General features: G+C 42.6%; 2 protein-coding genes across 2 annotated transcripts; both read right to left on the bottom strand.

Annotated features, from left to right (window-relative positions):
• Positions 1-271: 271 nt before the first annotated feature.
• On the bottom strand, positions 272-1,330 carry LOC132987516 (shugoshin 2-like). Its single transcript, XM_061054632.1, has 3 exons — positions 1,282-1,330; positions 983-1,158; positions 272-462 (listed from the first exon to the last, which is right to left on the bottom strand). The coding sequence occupies exons 1-3, from the start codon at positions 1,328-1,330 to the stop codon at positions 283-285; spliced, it is 405 nt and encodes a 134-aa protein (XP_060910615.1). The 3' UTR covers positions 272-282.
• A 2,480-nt stretch (positions 1,331-3,810) lies between these two features.
• Positions 3,811-15,218, bottom strand: tnfaip6 (tumor necrosis factor, alpha-induced protein 6). Its single transcript, XM_061053681.1, has 6 exons — positions 15,060-15,218; positions 11,033-11,170; positions 9,530-9,691; positions 6,070-6,298; positions 4,797-4,837; positions 3,811-4,080 (listed from the first exon to the last, which is right to left on the bottom strand). The coding sequence occupies exons 1-6, from the start codon at positions 15,157-15,159 to the stop codon at positions 3,959-3,961; spliced, it is 792 nt and encodes a 263-aa protein (XP_060909664.1). The 5' UTR covers positions 15,160-15,218; the 3' UTR covers positions 3,811-3,958.
• Positions 15,219-17,679: the final 2,461 nt, after the last annotated feature.

The following is a 17,679-nucleotide window of genomic DNA, read 5'->3' as shown; positions in this document are numbered from 1 at the left end:
AACATTGTTTTTTGTTTATTGTATTTTCATGCTTTTTCATTTTTGTTTTTGTATTTTTGATATGTTTGATTTTTATTTGATATGTCTGAAATAAATTTAATCAATCAATCAATCAATCAATAAATCATACAAATAAAATCACAGATAATGTCAGGTGTAGTTTGATAAATAGGTATCCTCGACTTCCGTTTGGTTCAGAGTTCTCATGTTTCATCGAGACAAACACACTTTTAACTTCGTTGGGATTTCCAAAATCTCAGAAAAACTGAACTCAAAATAACATCACTGAGATAATACTGTGCGTCTTTCAAGTACAATTGTGCCCTTAATGTCTATCTCTAGGTAACACACAAAAAGAGAAAGTGTTTGAGTGGAAATACGTCTTACACCGTCAGAGAACAAGTCAGCCACCATGTCCAGGTGCTGTCGAGTGTTGCTGTGGAGGTTTTTCAAGATGAGGAGCTGTGAGAGAAAAGAAAACTTTGCACGGACTGTGCACGGTCAGAAATAACAGAGTTATATATATATATACACAACTACTACCACGATAAATAGGGCATGAATAATGTTATGAAAGGTTAAAGAGAGTGCTGGTTAAAATAAATATATAGATAAGCCATTCATGAGTGAGTGTGGGCACAAAGATTGACTTGGCTCTCTTCATCCTGAAGGTGAGTCATATGAACCTGTGGCCTGAGGGTAGGAGGTTTGTACAGATTGTAAAGTGTGTGAGCGTGTGGTGTCTGAGGCTGTGTGTGTGTGTGTGTGTGTGTGTGTGTGTGTGTTGTATTTGAGGCTAGGTGTTGTCCCTTTAGTTTTGTCCTCCTTTATGAAATGCTGATTAGAGGTTCCTGCTCTTGTCCGATTATTTTACTGCTCATCGTTATGATCCTGTTTTACTAGGAGCAGTAAAATAATAAGCAGTAACCTACTTAATGTAAACTAAACTGTAAGTGTTGATATTTTCAAATAACAAACCAACCAGTTTCCTGTGCTTGTACTTCTTTGCGGCTAACTCAAAGCACAGAGCCTCCACTTGTTTCTGAAGGAACATGATGTCTTTCTCCAGCTGCCGGCTCCGCTCCTTCTGCATCTCCAGAGCAACAGCCAGGGCCTTGTTGTTCTTCTTCAGAGACACCTTGAAGAAGGAAGACGTGTCTGGTGCAGCAACAAAGAAGAATAACTGAATTCACATTTGTCCCAGGAGCTGAGGGCCAATCGGGATGGCGATTAAAAGTCTCCCTGCGCTAACAGTCTATGGCGCTAACCCGCAACTCACACATACTCCGTCAGCGCCGCGGTTTTGCACCGTCGGACGGCTCGTGCCCATTCACGCTGGATCCGTTTCTGGGACGTCAGCGCAGCGGAGCGCAACCATGACACATCACAGGAGAACTACGAGATCCTGCGGGAATAAAGACAAAAACATGCAAACAACATGTTGCTTTGTCTTTCTGAGGATGCATTGTTGTTAATTCGGTTCCTGTTTTGACGTAATGTTGATAAAGTGATGAAAAATACGATCGCGAGTCCGTATATTGTGTTTTATTTTGAAATTGACCAGATGCTCTGTGGGTGTCCTTGTCTGACTTCCTGTCCAGGCTGTCATATTCTGTCCAGCTCGACGCGTGTCTGCAGCGCACTCCGGCGAAAATAGACTCGCTGCGTATTTGAAACGGAGCAGAGCGCAGTGCCGTCGGTGGCACGCTCCGGAGACGGACCGCAGCGCGCGCTGTGTGAACACAATGATTGACTAGAGTGGCAGCTAAGTACAACGTAGTGCATGGCGCTGACTGTGAATTGGGGGTAATTGTTAGTTCAACTATGAATGACTCCATTTAAAAGTAGGACTCAAATTTTCCTCACGATGGGGATAGTGATACGTATGTGCGTTTATAGCCTCTGAACCTGTGAGTTAATTAGGGAAACAGAATTAGACAGGCAGTTTAGTCGTTACAGTTGCTCTTACAAAAATATAGCAGCAGAAATATAGGAATATAATTTTAAATAGGAATAAAACAAGAAATGTCAATAAGAAATAAGCAACAGTACAACAAGAAAGAGTGTTGAAGAAAAGCACAAACAGATGAAAATAAAGCAGTACATACAAAATCGCAGACTTAACAGTAAGATAAGCTATTACAAGAGAATAACTGCTCAGTAGTCTCTCAGTATATAGAAGGCTATATGTATGGAAACTTCAAATGCAAGGAAATTCCTTCTATGTTTACACATACTTGAAAAAAAACATTTATGATTGACATGTTGTATTTTACAGTCACATATGTTCTTCGTGCCATCCTTCATCATAACAAGTTGTTAAAAGTTCCTTCTCTTTATGCTTGAATTTCATGTTTATAAAATATAAAAGGTACGTGTAAAATCAAACCTTTATATTTTCACAAAGGAGGTCAGACTAAATCCACTTTTCTTTCAAACCAAATACATTTATAACCTCTACAGTTATATGTTTTGTTTTCGTTTTACTCTTGGGACTGTGACACGCTCTGAAACACATCAGATTTCATGGTAATTATGTCAGCTTTTCCATGAGTAAATAAAGAGCTTGTTGTGGTCAGACAGTGGAATTCAACTTTTTTTTAATCTCGTTGTTCAAATAGATTACTATTTTAATTTGATTTATTTATATAGCTCATGGCAATAATAACACAATATAAAACATGAAACACAATTATAACAAAAAATATTTGTTGTTTCAGATATTGAAAAATCCTCTTTTACAGTGTTATTGAATACATATTTTGGTAACCTGAGTGTCTACTGACCCACAAAATGTGAAATAAACCCATCCAGACACATGCCTTCTTCAACTTATATTACAAACATCTTTTTGCTTATCTGATTGTAACAACTTGTATACATAGATGGGCAGTTCACATAGCTTAATACTTTGGCAGCTATCTTTACAAATCCTATTTTACCCAATCGTACCCTTTATATCTTTCACTGACCTCACAGGTGGTGTTATTCACTGATAAATCAAAGACAGCCTGATGACACTTTTGGTTTTCACCAGTAAATAATTTTCCAATTAAAATATTGCTTTTTCTATTTAAGTTAGGCCTATTTTTGGGCCTTTTGCAATTATGGATAGGACAGCTGAAATGACAGGAAATGTTAGGAGGAGAGAGTAGGGGATTCTAAACCACGGCCGCCTGACGAGGGCAGGGAGCGCACAACATCACTGTCAGGCTATCTGGCGCCCCCTGTCCACGATTTCTCACTGTATTTTCTGCAATATTTCATTTTTATGAATTATTTTTTTCTATTTTATTAGGCTACATCAAAATTGTGTCTGCACTCTGACCTCATTTTGCCAATGAGGACCATCAATTCACTCTTCCCAGCCTACAGTAGCCAATGAGAGCCTGAGTTGAAAAGTGGTGTCTGCCTCTATTCTGATGTAACCAAACCAGGGTAATTGCATGTGAGGTGACTGGGCCCATGACTGACATTTCTTGCAGCCAATAAAATTCTTGTGGATATGGACTGTGGTCTGTGACGAAAGGCCTGCCTTCTCTCAACAGCAGTAAGCCCGTTTTAATTTGGAAGATTTTCAACACATTCTGAAACTGCCAAGTGTTAGCTTTAAAAAGAGACCTGATTTGTGCTTGTAGTCCAAACAGTCCAAGAGCAGCATTCAATTTTCTCGGGTTATGCATGGTTAGGCGTTCAAGGCAGTTTTAAGAGGCTCTATTTTAAAGTATTCAGAGCACCTGGCTGAGGCGGAGTGATACATACAGTGAAAAGTCCAAGTGTTGACTTCAAGCAAGTAAAACTCAGGACTGGTAAAATATAAATGTGTTTATTTTTCTGCTTTCAACAAAATCAGAAACTGCAACACAATATAGGGACAGAAGTTCTATTTTAATCCTTATTCATAAAGATCTATTTTTTAACAGTACACAACATGACATCGTGCAGAAGAGCGCATGAGTCAGTGTAAATAGTGGGTGTGATTGTGTGAAAACAGAGATGCATCATGGGAGGTGTATTGTAACTGGAAGCCTCCTGCTGTGACTGAAGCATCAGAGAGGAACTTCAACGTCATCACGTTTCCTGGGGAACAAAGACACAAAGGTTAGTTTTATACGGAAGCCCAAAGTGGACATGCATCCTGTTTTATGTCTGTGGAAAGGACTGCTCTCTGGTTGTTGTCTCTCGACTTATTGATCTCGTTATCTCAACATGACAACGCAGGTTGTGGAGAGATGGAGAGAGGTTAGAACGCAGAAAGGTTTACAGACCGATGCAGAGCTGGCTAAACACTGAAGCTTCAGTGTCCACCACATGGCAACCTGTGTGAGCATCGACTCTAGAGAGGAGGGGGCGGGGGGAGACAGCTCTCTACAATGTTTAGAATTTAGACTGCAGTACACATTTTAAACACTAGGGGTCAGAGTTGCATATTGCTCCTTTAAACATTTTTTAGGAGCAACTAATTTAACTTTTTTTTTATAGGACCCATAATCCATGGTGGAGCCCTGACAGGGGTTGTTGCTTGGTTAACCCTCGAGAAGACGACTGAAATAAGCTCGTTATCACGGGGAAACTACAGCTGTTATCCCCAGACAACGAGATGAAGAAGTCGAGAGCTCGTGAAAACATCCAAAACTGTTCTTGTAACAGGATGGAGTAAAATCAAATGTTAGGATGTGCATCCGCTTCTGGCTTCCTAACCCTAACCCCTAAACATGCATACATTTGTCCACAGGCCAAACAACACACCAAGGAGCATGTTATGTTTCTCATACAGAATCATCAGAAAGTCTTACCTGTGCTGATGATATCGTCAGGCAATTCTTCGCCGCAAAATCTGTAAACATTAGAATAAAAAGTGGCGTTAACATTCAACATTCATGCAATATCTATCAGTGTAACTCCAGTTTACACTAAAGCCTAACCTCAACAGTCTAATTAAGTAGCCCCTCCCCCAGGTGGGTGACACTCCCACAGCTAGGCGTTTGTTCTACCCTCCGAGTCTGTCTTCTCACCGTAAACAATAGGACATGGAGCGGGAAAGCCCGAGACACCCAAGCCCTTCCAAAGGTCAGACATAGATCATTTACATATTTAAAGGTACAGACACAGAAACAGCCTGTTCTGAGCAGGGCTGAAATAGAGGAGTTTATAGACATGATAAAATACAGGATCAGAGTGGATTTAGAACAAGAAACTTCACACACATGTTTTGAGGAGCTCTGTGACGTATTTAAACTGATGAAGAGGAGGAGGATATGTGACCTTTAAAAAAAACAAAACTATTTGCAATCTGACGTCAAAGAAAACCCAATCACAGCAGAGGAGTGTTTTCTAACACCACAGTGAGACAAAGCAGTTTCCTCTTGAGAATATTTTTTTAGGATTCAAGAACTCGAGTTGTTTTGGATGTACTCCAATATTTTCCCTTTCTCTATCTTTATTTTTAGTAAGCGTCTGAGATCGTCTTGTTGTTGAAACCATGTTGATAGTTTTTTGCACAATAACAAATCATTTCTTGTTTGTTCACTTAAATCATCAGTTTTATTCGTGTTTATAGTTTGCTCCTCATCGTATTGGCTATTTGTTGGTTAAATAATCAGTTTCTGTTAAGTCCCGTTTCCACCAAGCAGTCCGGTTAAGTTCAGTTCGATGCTGTACCTGTTTATTGGCGTTTCCACCGTCTAAAGTTGGGAATGGTACCAAAATAAGGGATCTGTACCGTACTACTTTGTTGGAACCCTTCTGTTGGGGTGCCAAGTGTCCCGGTTTGACCTTGAAGGATCCCTTTTGTTTACTGTGTCCCGTTCTTCTTCTTTGTTTAACTTTATGCGTGCCACACTGTGTTGGGCTGTTATGATATCACACTATTTCGTAGCTGACGCGGCTATCTCCATCCTGCTTACTATCTCCATCCTGCTTACTATCTCCATCCTGCTTACTATCCGCTTACAGAATAAGGTTATGGTTGGCTGTGGAAACTCAAGCAAGATCAGGGTCTACCGTACTGTAACCGGACCGCTCTGTGGAAACGGGCTTTAGACACTTTTCTCTCTGGATGATCCTCACCTCCCAGCGAAGCCTGACACGTCATCATAGCTGTCATACACCTCCAGGTAATCAGCCAGGCACGCCGTGTCGTCCTCCACGTCAAACTCCAGGAAGTGGAGAACGATCCTCTGACCCAGTTTGACTCTGATGTGCCAGTAGCAGATCTGCTCGTCCTGGTACTCGTCGGGGAACCCAGGAGACTGAATGATCCTCTTCGGGTCCGTCAGCACACCGCCACACTCCTTAGCTGGAAGACACGGAAATCACACAAATAGCAGCTCATGTTAATTAGAGAGACGTTTAACGCTGGTTATGAAAAAGACTGAAATGAATACTGAAAATCTAAATCCAGGGTTCTCAACCGGTGGGTCGCGGTTTTTATGCTCAACACTCAAACTGCATGACGACTTGCTCTCACTGTTACCCGGTCCAAAACTCTGAAGTGCAACAAACTCCAGGATTCATACATGTCTGACATCGAGCTCCTTACAGCTGATTCAGGGGCTAAAAATAGTAGAGCAGGTCTGAACCTTTTAAGCAATGAATAAAGGGATCATGTATCTCTTTGCACTATTTTAAGATGAACCACTGTAGTCTACCTCCACAGCAGCAGAAATAAGAAGAAAGCAAGCCAGGATGACCCACTCTCATATTCAACAGGTGTGCAGAAAGCCGACTGGAAGGTAATGCACATGTCTCTCTGTATCTGCAGGATGTGAAAGCATCTCAGAAATATGTCTTCAATAGCTGAAATCATGCCAATGTTTTGTTTAAATTATCATTTTTAGCTGCCGTCAAGTGACCAGAAGAAATACATGTTTGTAAAATAAGTAAGAAGAAGGATTGCATCCATCTTTGATTACATTTTAAAGACACAGCCAGTCTCAAGGTGTACACTCAATTGGAAGGCAAAGACACCTATAATCCATGGCGGTGGCGGTGGCGGCGTCCCAGCAGATGTTGATGATCGAGGTTAACCCCCGACCACTTGAGCTGTAACTACCATCATTATAAAACATTTCCCCCTCGTCCCAGGTCGTGATGTTCAAAGTCACAGTTTTGTTAAGTCTCGCCTGAGTCAGCCAAAATCCCCCCAAGCTCCTGTGCTAATCGTGCTGAGTGATAATAAGACCAACAGGTGAAGACGTGAAACTTAGAGGACAGGACAGAGAGACTGCAGCAGCTTCTTTCAGGACGGAGATATCGTTCTTTTGTTCTTTCACTGCAACCCCACGGAAAGATGTGAGCAGTAGGAGCTCAGCGTGGGAAGATTAATACAAGGTGGAGCGCTTCAGAAAAATGAAATATATACCATACTTCATGTGAGATTAATATACTTCAGTGTGTGCATGGTCAGCTGATGTCAGAGCACATTAAACCAAAGGGGCCGCAAGTTCACAGCTGCATCACAAACACACGATATATTTTAAATTCACTGCAGTAAAAGTCAGCTGGAGGACACTCTGTCACTCTAATCCCTCCAAACCGGGCATCTTCAGTCGCTGGGTTTGATTCTGGGGGTCTGACCTTAGCGTGTGAGCGTCAAATGAACTCAGAGGAGACGGAGAGAAACCTTTAGTCGAAGGAAAGGGAATCAAACACATGTGTTCAGACTCAGGCATCAAAAGCTTTTACACCAGACAACCTGCAGGGAGAAAAAGACGTTTCTCATGATTATAAACACTGGGAAAAATCAGATCTGGACTATTAGATTATAAAGACGGACTTTGATGACTAAACTGTAATTTAGGGGGGATTGGAGGGTTTTAGGATAAATGATTTGTGTTGTCTGGTTTCCTTTTGTTTGGTCTTACATAACTTTAAATAAAAGAACCAAACTCTCTCTGTCCCTCTTCAGTCTGAAGTCTGGTATACGTTAGATATCTTCAGGGACTTTTCAAGAGAACAAAAGGTCTTTGGTGCGGAGTAATTGTACGGAAATGGTTTTCTTCTGGCGTTATTTGAGATCCTGAAAACTCGAGCTGAGCACACGTCGGCTTCTTTCATATTCTGTTTTATACACAAGTTGTGTTCTTACGAATCAATTTTTCACACCTCCACTCCTGAACCAGAAGCCCCTTTTTGGAATGCTTCTAAACAAACAAGGGGTTAAGGATATGCAGCTTCACGTCGTGCACAAAGATCGATCTGGTTCACCAGGAAATTTTTCAAGAGGACTCGCAGGAAAACATCCAGGTAGAGATCAAATCAGCGTCTGGTGTTCACACATGCAGCTCACCCTGAACATTTGCGAAACCCCTGATGTTTAGCTCAGGCAGGCCGGTGTGCTAAAGTGGAAAATGTTTTCATGTGGTTGAAGAAGAAGTATTGAACGGCATACAATCGTGTCTCTGATTTAGAACCAGCCACAGACGCTGGGTGACTTTCTGGTTTTTATTACAGACCGTCATGAGCTTCCCAACCTGCAAAGAATGCAAGAATCCTTTTCTTGTTCTGCAGGAAGATCTGCCCCTGAACTTTCTGCGGTAAGGGTAACAACTGCAGCACTCACACCCACATGTAGGCGCCATCACACCAAAAAAATCCAGTTGACTGAACATGTGGAGCCGGCCTACAGCGGTGTCAGGTACGTTATTATACTGAGTCTGCTTCACTGCACAGGTCGACTGGTCCTTTATACTGAAGAAGGAAATTTAATTATCAGACGGTCAAATCATACTTTCTGTCGTCTCAGAAATCAAACATTTACACCAAAATCATTCAGAAATGTCCGTCATGTTTGTTAAATCTTCTGTTATTTAATAAAACAAGAAGTTTCCGACCTCAACATGAACACTTATGTATTTTACCTTTTTGTTTGAACCATGACTTTGACTGTAGAGGCTCGAATGTTCTGACAAGAATTTTCATAATAAAATTAGCATGTGTAAAATCTCTTTGCCTAAAAAAGGAGGTCTCTCTGTCGCTCGTTTCATCTTTGAGAATCTGTTGAACCAAGAGAGCGTGTCACCTCTGTATTTATCTCCATGTGACTCTGTCTCCTCTCTGAAATCTTATCCACCCCGCAGGTTTATTCCAGGTCGGACTTTGATAACTCACAGGGTGGGACACAGATTGTGGCTCTCCCCCCCTCCGGCCCGGTGATGAGGACATCATGAGTGCATCTGTTGAGGCTCAGACTTGATGACTACATGTAACCCGGAAAGGTTTGGGGACTCATCCTGACTCTGACACTTCCCCACAGACACACAGTCATCGCAGAGACGCCCTGAAGACGTCGAGATCAAGGGAGAACAAATATTTATGAAACTGCACATAAACGATCTTCAGTCCTTTTGGTCCACTTTCAGCTCCATGTTTTGGTTGTGTGAGACGGTAATGGATGAATTACATTCCCAGCTGAAGAGTTCTTTTGGCCTGAATGTCACTGAGTAAAAGTATGTCTTATGTAAGCCTCTTCTCTTTTGCACGCATCAGATAAATGGATTGTAGATCATTATATGAGAGGTGTACTCACAGTTCGGGTTGTAGCAGTACACGTCCCACTTCTCACTTTTGTTCAGCCTGTACCCGTAGTCGACGATGCCGATCTTACCGAAGCCACAGTTGGCGCCGGCTTTGACGATCGGGTAGCCGACGCGTCCTCTGTCGAACCATCCGGCTGCACACACATGGAAACCTGAGCAAGAAGCAGAAAGTACACAGATTTTAGACGTCTGCCCTCGACCACATCCCCCAACGGTGAAGCCTGAAAGAGAGAACGTGGCTCACAGCCTCTTTTGGAGAGGTTCTGTTTGTTATTTTGTGTTTCTTCTTTGTGCAGAAAGAGGCCTTTGTGTTTAGCTCCGAGTTACAATCAGCAGAGCTCAGCCAGAGCAGCCCAGATAAACAAAGGACCTCCTAGGCAGACGGCTGAGGGGGGAAACTGAGCTGTGGAAACCAGAGCGAGTGGCTGGACTGGATCTCTGTGTCACGATAACGGTGAAACCACCCACCCAAGAAGGTGTTAACAGGCTTTTACTACACTCCTGGGGAGGCTTTCATTTGGCATGTCATGAAACAGAGTGGAAAGTCATGTTTCAAACACTTTTTTCCAGTGACCTGTACCCTGTGAACATGTGAACCTCTTCTGGTATGTTAAAGACATTCCAGCGAAATGCAGTCCAAATTCTAAACATTGTAGAGAGATGTCTCCCCTCCGCCCCCTCCTCTCTAGAGTCGACGCTCACACAGGTTGCCATGTGGTGGACACTGAAGCTTCAGTGTTTAGCCAGCTCTGCATCGGTCTGTAAACCTTTCTGCGTTCTAACCTCTCTCCATTTTTCAAAAGCATCTCCAATATTGATCCCAGTTTGAGCACGTTTCTGCTCGTGGAGCTTATTAGAAAAATGCAGAGGCTTTTTAGGTCGGGTACAATCACTTCTATCTGAACCAGTTCTCTTGCCCGCTTCTATCGCTGCAACACCTGTTGGTTTGACCTGATAACTGCTCTCATATCTGACAAACCGAGGGGCGTCCAAAATGGCCGTGCGGGGGTGCCTTAAAACCGCCTACCTTCTCTGGTCCAAACAAATCCAGAGCATTCAGGACCAGAATCTAAAGTTAGAAGGAGGACATACTGGCTGCTGCATTGTTGTCAGAGAAGCCAGCACTTCAACATAGCATGTTTCTTTAATGTCTGATCATATAGTAAGGACACTTTATCATCTCACTCACTACACATCTCACTGATTGGTCCTTTAAAATGTCTTCTTTAGTGCCACTATAATATATTTTCCTCCAAACACAGAGCGGGTCTGTGTTGGTGCTCCTGCTAGCTTCTACAAACATTAGCTCTGCTGATCACAGTAGTTAAACAATAACCATTAATAATAATAACCACATACAGCCCCACTTGTCTGTCCCCTGAATGCACCAAACAGATCTCAGGGACTCGTGCAGACTCCATCAGAGAGTCTCTGAGTGTGTTACGGAGTAGCTCTGCTCTGCGTGATGTGTCTGTGTGTAATGTGCTGCAGACCTATTTGACGGGCCGCCTCCAGTTGTTGGTATGTGGCGAGCGACCCTCCTTCGTACTTGCAGACCGCCTTGGCCTCCTTATATGACAGCTGGTATCGCCCTTTGCGTGATTCCCGGTGGTAAACTCCAGCTGCTTGCTCTGAAAAAGAGAGAGAGACACAAAACCAGGTACTGCTTCTGCTTAAATCTGACAAAGAAACAACGGCCTGCATGTGATTTTCAGTGCCAACCAAAGCTACAGAACTTCAAATGAAAGGATTCGGCAGAACACATCAATAAAGCCGAAGCGAGGCATGACTTTATTCTAGAGGAGGAAACTGTATGAGTTTTATTTCCATTTTCTTGGAAGTGTACCAACGTTTTATTCCCTCGGCCTCCTCAGCAGGGCGTCCTCTGCTGATCCTGTTTTGGCTTTATGCATGACTACAAACCGTGCAGAAATTAGCTTCATGTGGATATTTTGATCTTTTAAAACCCAGTTTATGAAAGTTTTTCTCGACTAATTAAACTCCTCAGCTCCGACCAGGGGAAGCTGCTGCCTTTTTGTGCAGTTTACCACGACGTCTGTAACTTTAAAAAAGGGAGAGGAGAATATTGGGACTTGGTGCAACGTAATCTTAGCACTTCAGTATGGAAAGTCATCTTTGCCTTAACCATAGACTGTATAAAGAATGGACAGGGCAACACATCGCCTCAAGCGAAGCCAAAATATGTAGAGTGCCCACTGCTGATTGGCTGTAGTATGGGGAATAAGCTCCCCGTCCTCCATGTTGACAGATAGAACAAACTATAAAATCTAACTACACATTAAATAAATCTCTCTTGAACCTTTTCTCATAATGATCGTAATTATCACGCTGATTTGTGTTCAAGTCCTCTTTTTTTAATTTGTTTTTTGGATGCTTTAAAGGTCCAATATTATGCTTTTTCTGGTTTTATATGCTCTTTAGTGTGTTTTCCAAGTATCCTGTGCATATTTAAGCACATCTATGTGCAAAAATTAAAAGTCAGCGGAAACACGGCTTCTCCTACGTTCTCCTATTAGCTGTAGCATTAGCTGCATGTAACGCTCGGTTCTAGCCCCCCTCGAAAAAAAATGTGTCAGTCCGACGTCATTGTCAGTGTGAGATCACTGATCTAAGCCCATTGGCTCGTTGTGGCAAGCCCAGCAGCTCATGTTGCACACCCATTAACTTTTGTAGCACGCCGACGATATGCTGCAGCCTGCGGTAGCACAGTAGTGCTAAGGTGCTAATGTTTATGCTCCCCTCGGACGGAGCCAGTGGCTGCATTCCCAATATGGTAAAAGAGGCGGGACATTTCTGAGAACCGTGCTGAGCAACTGATCAATAACGACAGAGCGGATCGGCAGACCAATCAGAGCAGACTTGGCCCACGTGGGGCTCTGCAGTGGGGGCTCAACAGAGCGTAGCTGACGGACTCATAGCGTAGAGGGAGCAAGGAGGAGCAGTACATGAAAACAGACACTTTTTTCGAACTTTAGCTATTGTGAACGTACAAAAGTAGGTACATAGATTAAATATACGAACCCCAAAAAGGGCATAATATGGGCTCTTTAAAGGGGGCGTTATGCGCTGTGTGCACCGGATTATGAACATGAGGAACACTAACCTAAGGCCACGTTTACTCGACAACGATCCACTGAAAACTAAACCGTTTTGTGTTTTCATTTTCCAAAAAGTTCTGCATGCAGACGACAACGTTTTGATGACAACCGCAGTGCACACGAATCCACAACGACTAAAGTGATTTAGTGATTTTAAACGACTTGTGTTTTTTTTTACTCATATTGTGTGTTGGATAACCTGCTGCTGTAACGCCACAATTTCCCAGTTTGGGATTAATAAAGTAATTCTATTCTATAAAGACCAGCTGGGGTCGACTGCTGCCCCCACGACCACGACAGGAAAAGCTGTGAAGATAATAGATGAATGGAGGATCCTTTATAAGCTCATTTACGAGCTCCTTTGCACGTCACGTCACATTTTGAGGCTTTAAAGGGTCTTGCACTAGAAAGCAGGATTTGGGGTTAGCGAGGTTTATCGCCATGGTAACTGATGCTGCAAACCTAACCTGCTCCGGGCTGGAGGTATGTTGAACCCGCTTTGTGGTCTAGGCCCCTGATCCGTTTTTTAAACTGTTTTAACATTTGAACCACTTTTTAAACCTTTAATTATTTATATTTAGAGTCCCACACCGGGAGTGTGTTTTTAGTTTTCTCAGTTTCAGGACAATAAAGGCTTGTTTATTTAAGGCATGTGTAAGTTTAAGTTTGTATAGACCTTGTGCATTATGTGAGACAAATCCGTGCAGGAGCATGCAAAAAGCATCTTTATGAGAATAACAGTTGGAGAAAAGGGTCGGACTGTCGTATTGATGAAACATTAAGTTCAGTTTTGTGAAGGAAGAAATCCTCTGGACATACGAGACTTCATATCTGGAGTCTTTCCTTCCCTGTGCATCGAGAAACGTCATTAAACGGCATCCTGAACACACTGCTCTGTTTGTCTCCCTCTCACTCCATAAAAATATAAAGAACGGAGCTCTGTAAGTCAGAGGTATGATCATTTATAATCACACCAAATTCATTTTCAACGTTACAGAGGAGGTGATTGGTTTGTGTACTCTGAACACCCTTACGTGAAGTCATTCTCCTGGTGTTTACTGGCCTCATGCAGCACACAGTCAGGTCATAAACAATCCGCTTGGCACAGGAGAGCGCCGCTGGAGTGCTGCAATGCCTGTTAATCCTGTTACTCCTCACAACATGGCTTTATGTGAGAGGTGAGTTCTTTTTCTATGTTTGCAAAAACACACTCAAACCCAAACACTCGGACAGAAACTGGGAAAAAGGCGTTTGTGTATTCTGCACCCTCAGCCTGGAATCTGTTTTAGAATGACTTGAAACTCAAAGAGCTGGAGTCCTTAAAGGTTTTTAAATCTAGAATGAAAGACCTAGATTCTTCAGGGTCTTGTTTCTTTTACTCGACTGCTTGAACTTCTCTCAGATTTGACTCATAGATGATTCTCTTTTAAAGGCAAGGTTGGTAATTTAAAAAAAACTAGCATGATTTTGAAAGTAGCATTCCCTCAGTGCTCTGTCTTCACCCACCGCCCTCTGTGCTCCCTCTAAAGCCACGACCCCTCACTTACATGCACGAGCGCCGTTGCTCCAGAAGCGACCTCAGCTCATCTCTTGCATTGTGTAGAAACTACATCGTCTCATGTCTCATTCAGCGGTAAGTAAACTCACAGTATAAACTCCTAAAGTCATCTGTGATGAGCTTTGAGTGTGGGCTAGAGCACGCAAGAGGTAGAGAGAGAGCAGGGAGACAGAGAGGTGTCTGATATGTTCATCAGATTGGTACCTCGTGGCAGACATTGGTCAAAGTTGTTACAGGCTTACAACTGGTACAGATGACGGATTTTCTTTGTTCCTTTTTCAGAGAGTTATTAATTTCTGTCAGGACCTAAAGACAATTTCAACCTGAAAAAGTGGATCTGGAGGAAACAGGAGACCCTGTCTTTAAATGCAAAATGTAGTGTAAAGTTGTCTGTTAATTGTTGTCTCTCTTTGTGTCTCCGTCTAACTTTGTGTTTTTGCCGCTGACTGTCTCGACCAGGTCTCCCTTAGAAAAGAGGTTCTTAATCCCAACAGGTCCAAACTGGTTAAATAAATAAAAGACTCAGAACAATCACAGGAAGAAAGAACAGTTCATGCATCAACTTTTCTCCACTTGTTTTGAGGATTTTAAAGATGTTTTTGTCTGATTTCTTTATCCACTCAGTGGCTTTGACATTTACATTTTAACGACCTTGCTGCAGTTGTTGCTCTGCTAACTGGCACTTTGTCTCCTTCACCTTGTTTTTCATTCGTTTGCCGTCTTTTATACAGAATGGAATAAAGATGAATGAAGAAACTGAGCTCTACAAAGATGTTGTTCACTCTTTAACCAAGGTTATTTTAAGCTGCGATGACTTTTACATACAGATAGAAAGTTCCTTACCCAGCCATATGGAGTTATGAAATATTCCGTTCTTGTAGCCCCATGCCTGAGCCTCTTTCAGCAGGAGGCAGAGAGCAGAGAGCAGAGTGAAGACTCTCATCCTGCAGAGAGAGGAGAGCAACTGCTGTGTGCAGAGGAGGTTTCAGGAGCTGCTGCTTTATAAAGACCTCCCCAACGAGCCACTGCTGCTCCTTCCGACCAATAGGGTGAAGGGTAACACACAGGCAGGCTCTTTACTCCATCTACTGACTACAACAACTCAGGGAGACTTGGGGGGTAATTATAACATTTTTTTTATTACTCACAGGTTGCCTGGAACACACACTCATCATCTTTGAATACTAGTAACATATACATGTGGACTAACTATTATAAGTCACATATAATCCAAAATCCACTTCACCATGTTTCTCTAACTCTGTCTACAAACCCCCCAATGATGAGAAAAGTCCATCCTCTTCGTCTTCTGCCGGCTCCACTTTTCAGAAAATGTGTGCTCAAACAGGTCGTTTGGAGATTTTCCCTTCATGACATCACAAAGGGCAGTAACCCCTCCCCCAGGTGGGTGACACTCCCACAGCTAGGTGTTTGTTCTGCCCTCTGACTCTGCCTTCTCACTGTAAACAATAGGACATAGACACAGACTGTAAATATAAATATAAATATTTGAAGCCTGAGTGACGTCACGCGTCTGTTCCTGCAGGGGGCGCTGGAGTCCCATCGATGGCGGCCTCCATGCTGGAAATGCTGTCTCAGCCTAACTTTCAGTCAACCTAACGACAGGCTGAGAGCTGGAGCTGAGGCGGGTTTTAAGCCTCCTGACAAACCATTACATCGAGCCCAGCTGTCAATCAGGTCAGCTACACGCCTTATTTTGAATAACTTTTATCCTTCATCAAAATCAAAACTGATGAGTCATCAAAACATTCACCCCCCGTACAGTGTGTGTCGATCGAGACATGAGCTAATCAGACCTATTTGGTTTTTTGAACCAGGCTGTAAACATGTTAATCTCTGCTGTAAAAACAGGCTGTTTTGAATGGGTGTGTATGTGACTTCCTGTTCTTCTGCAGCCAGCCTCTAGGGGACACTCTAGGAACTGTCAGGAATTTAGACCTCAGCATTGACTTCATGCTAATTGTTTGACAACAGCTTGAAAACATTACATTTGACATCAATGAATCAAAACAATTTGCTAAAAGAGTCAAAAAAACAACCTAGACTGGACCCAAGAGGGATTTTAAAGACGACACGGTTTAATCAAGGCTCCTTTTTGTATTATCTTACTGACATTCTTTGCACAATGGAAAGGGAGTTTCTCTGTAAAGTTCCCCTGCAGACTCATGTCAGCACAGTTGCTCAACAACACAGACCACAGGGGGTGGAGGGTGGAAGGAGATGGGGGGGTTTCTGTATAAAGTGAACAGTGCACAAAACCATCTGTGAAGGTTTTCCAGATGTTAGATCTACCCCGCAGCTTCAGGAACAGAGTACACCAACATGATTCCATTGCGAGCTGAAAACGGGGAAGTGTGTTGCCAAGATTTTGGACAGAGATTAAATAAATATTCTGGAGCGCTCAGAAGAATTTCTAAAAGGCAACATCCTGAATATTAGCACAGCAAAAATCTAATTTAAAGGAGCAATATGTAACTCTGAGCCCTAGTGTTTAAAATGGGTACTGCAGTCTAAATTCTAAACATTGTAGAGAGCTGTCTCCGCCCACCCCCTCCTCTCTAGAGTCGATGCTCACGCAGGTTGCCATGTGGTGGACACTGAAGCTTCAGTGTTTAGCCAGCTCTGCATCGGTCTGTAAACCTTTCTGCGTTCTAACCTCTCCAAAATTGCCAAAACGCAATTTAGACAGTGTGTATTATGTCTAAATCCACACAAACAAGAAATGCAAGTTTATTCCAAACTTGATTCAAGGAACTCGCCAACTTTAACCTCGACATCGAGGATGTCATGATGTAACTCGATCAATGGGAAGTATAGGAGGATGGGATCAGTTGTTCCAGTTAAATCTGCCGTGTTTGAAATTAAATTTAAATATGACTCATCAAAAACAGGAAATGCTGAGTTTGAATTAAAAACAGATATTGTGTAAAGCAGCTTTGACCCTAAGGAAAAGATTTGGTTTTCAAAAAACAACAAAAACCACATAAAGCATCAACTCTTCTTTAAAGGAACAATATGTAACTCTGACACCTAGTGTTTAAAACGGGTACTGCAGTCTAAATTCTAAACATTGCAGAGCGCTGTCTCCCCCCGCCCCCTCCTCTCTAGAGTCGATGCTCACGCAGGTTGCCATGTAGTGGACACTGAAGCTTCAGTGTTTAGCCAGCTCTGCATCGGTCTGTAAACCTTTCTGTGTTCTAACCTCTCCAAAATTGCCAAAACGCAATTTAGACAGTGTGCCGGAGTTTACCTGCAACATTGATTACTAAAAAAGAAGAAATTGTTTGATTTCTGTTGCCAGCTTTGTCTACGACTTTGTTACGTCGCCTCCACAAAGGTGTCAGAAATGCAGAAGCCAGAAGCTGCCTGATGAGGGCACTGAAAGTACTCGTCGTCCTGATGGTGTCAAAGTGAAACGATAGTCATCCTGTAACACGAGAAA

This window comes from Labrus mixtus, chromosome 13, assembly GCF_963584025.1.
Source record: "Labrus mixtus chromosome 13, fLabMix1.1, whole genome shotgun sequence".
In the NCBI taxonomy this organism is placed as follows: Eukaryota; Metazoa; Chordata; class Actinopteri; order Labriformes; family Labridae; genus Labrus; species Labrus mixtus.
The sequence above is the reverse complement of the archived record's forward strand: the minus strand, read 5'-3'. Positions and strand labels throughout refer to the sequence as shown.

Bases quoted from the DNA above. Each gene is read 5' to 3' on its own strand.
- LOC132987516 (XM_061054632.1), bottom strand. From the start codon at position 1,330: ATGGGCACGAGCCGTCCGACGGTGCAAAACCGCGGCGCTGACGGAGTA. The intron at 1,159-1,281 runs GTGTGAGTTGCG...TTGCTGCACCAG, and splicing joins CCGCGGCGCTGACGGAGTAT to ACACGTCTTCCTTCTTCAAG. The intron at 463-982 runs GTTGGTTTGTTA...TTTCTCTCACAG, and splicing joins AGTACAAGCACAGGAAACTG to CTCCTCATCTTGAAAAACCT.
- tnfaip6 (XM_061053681.1), bottom strand. From the start codon at position 15,159: ATGAGAGTCTTCACTCTGCTCTCTGCTCTCTGCCTCCTGCTGAAAGAG. The intron at 4,838-6,069 runs GTGAGGATCATC...TAATGTTTACAG, and splicing joins GTGTCAGGCTTCGCTGGGAG to ATTTTGCGGCGAAGAATTGC. The intron at 4,081-4,796 runs GTAAGACTTTCT...TTTGTTCCCCAG, and splicing joins TGACGATATCATCAGCACAG to GAAACGTGATGACGTTGAAG.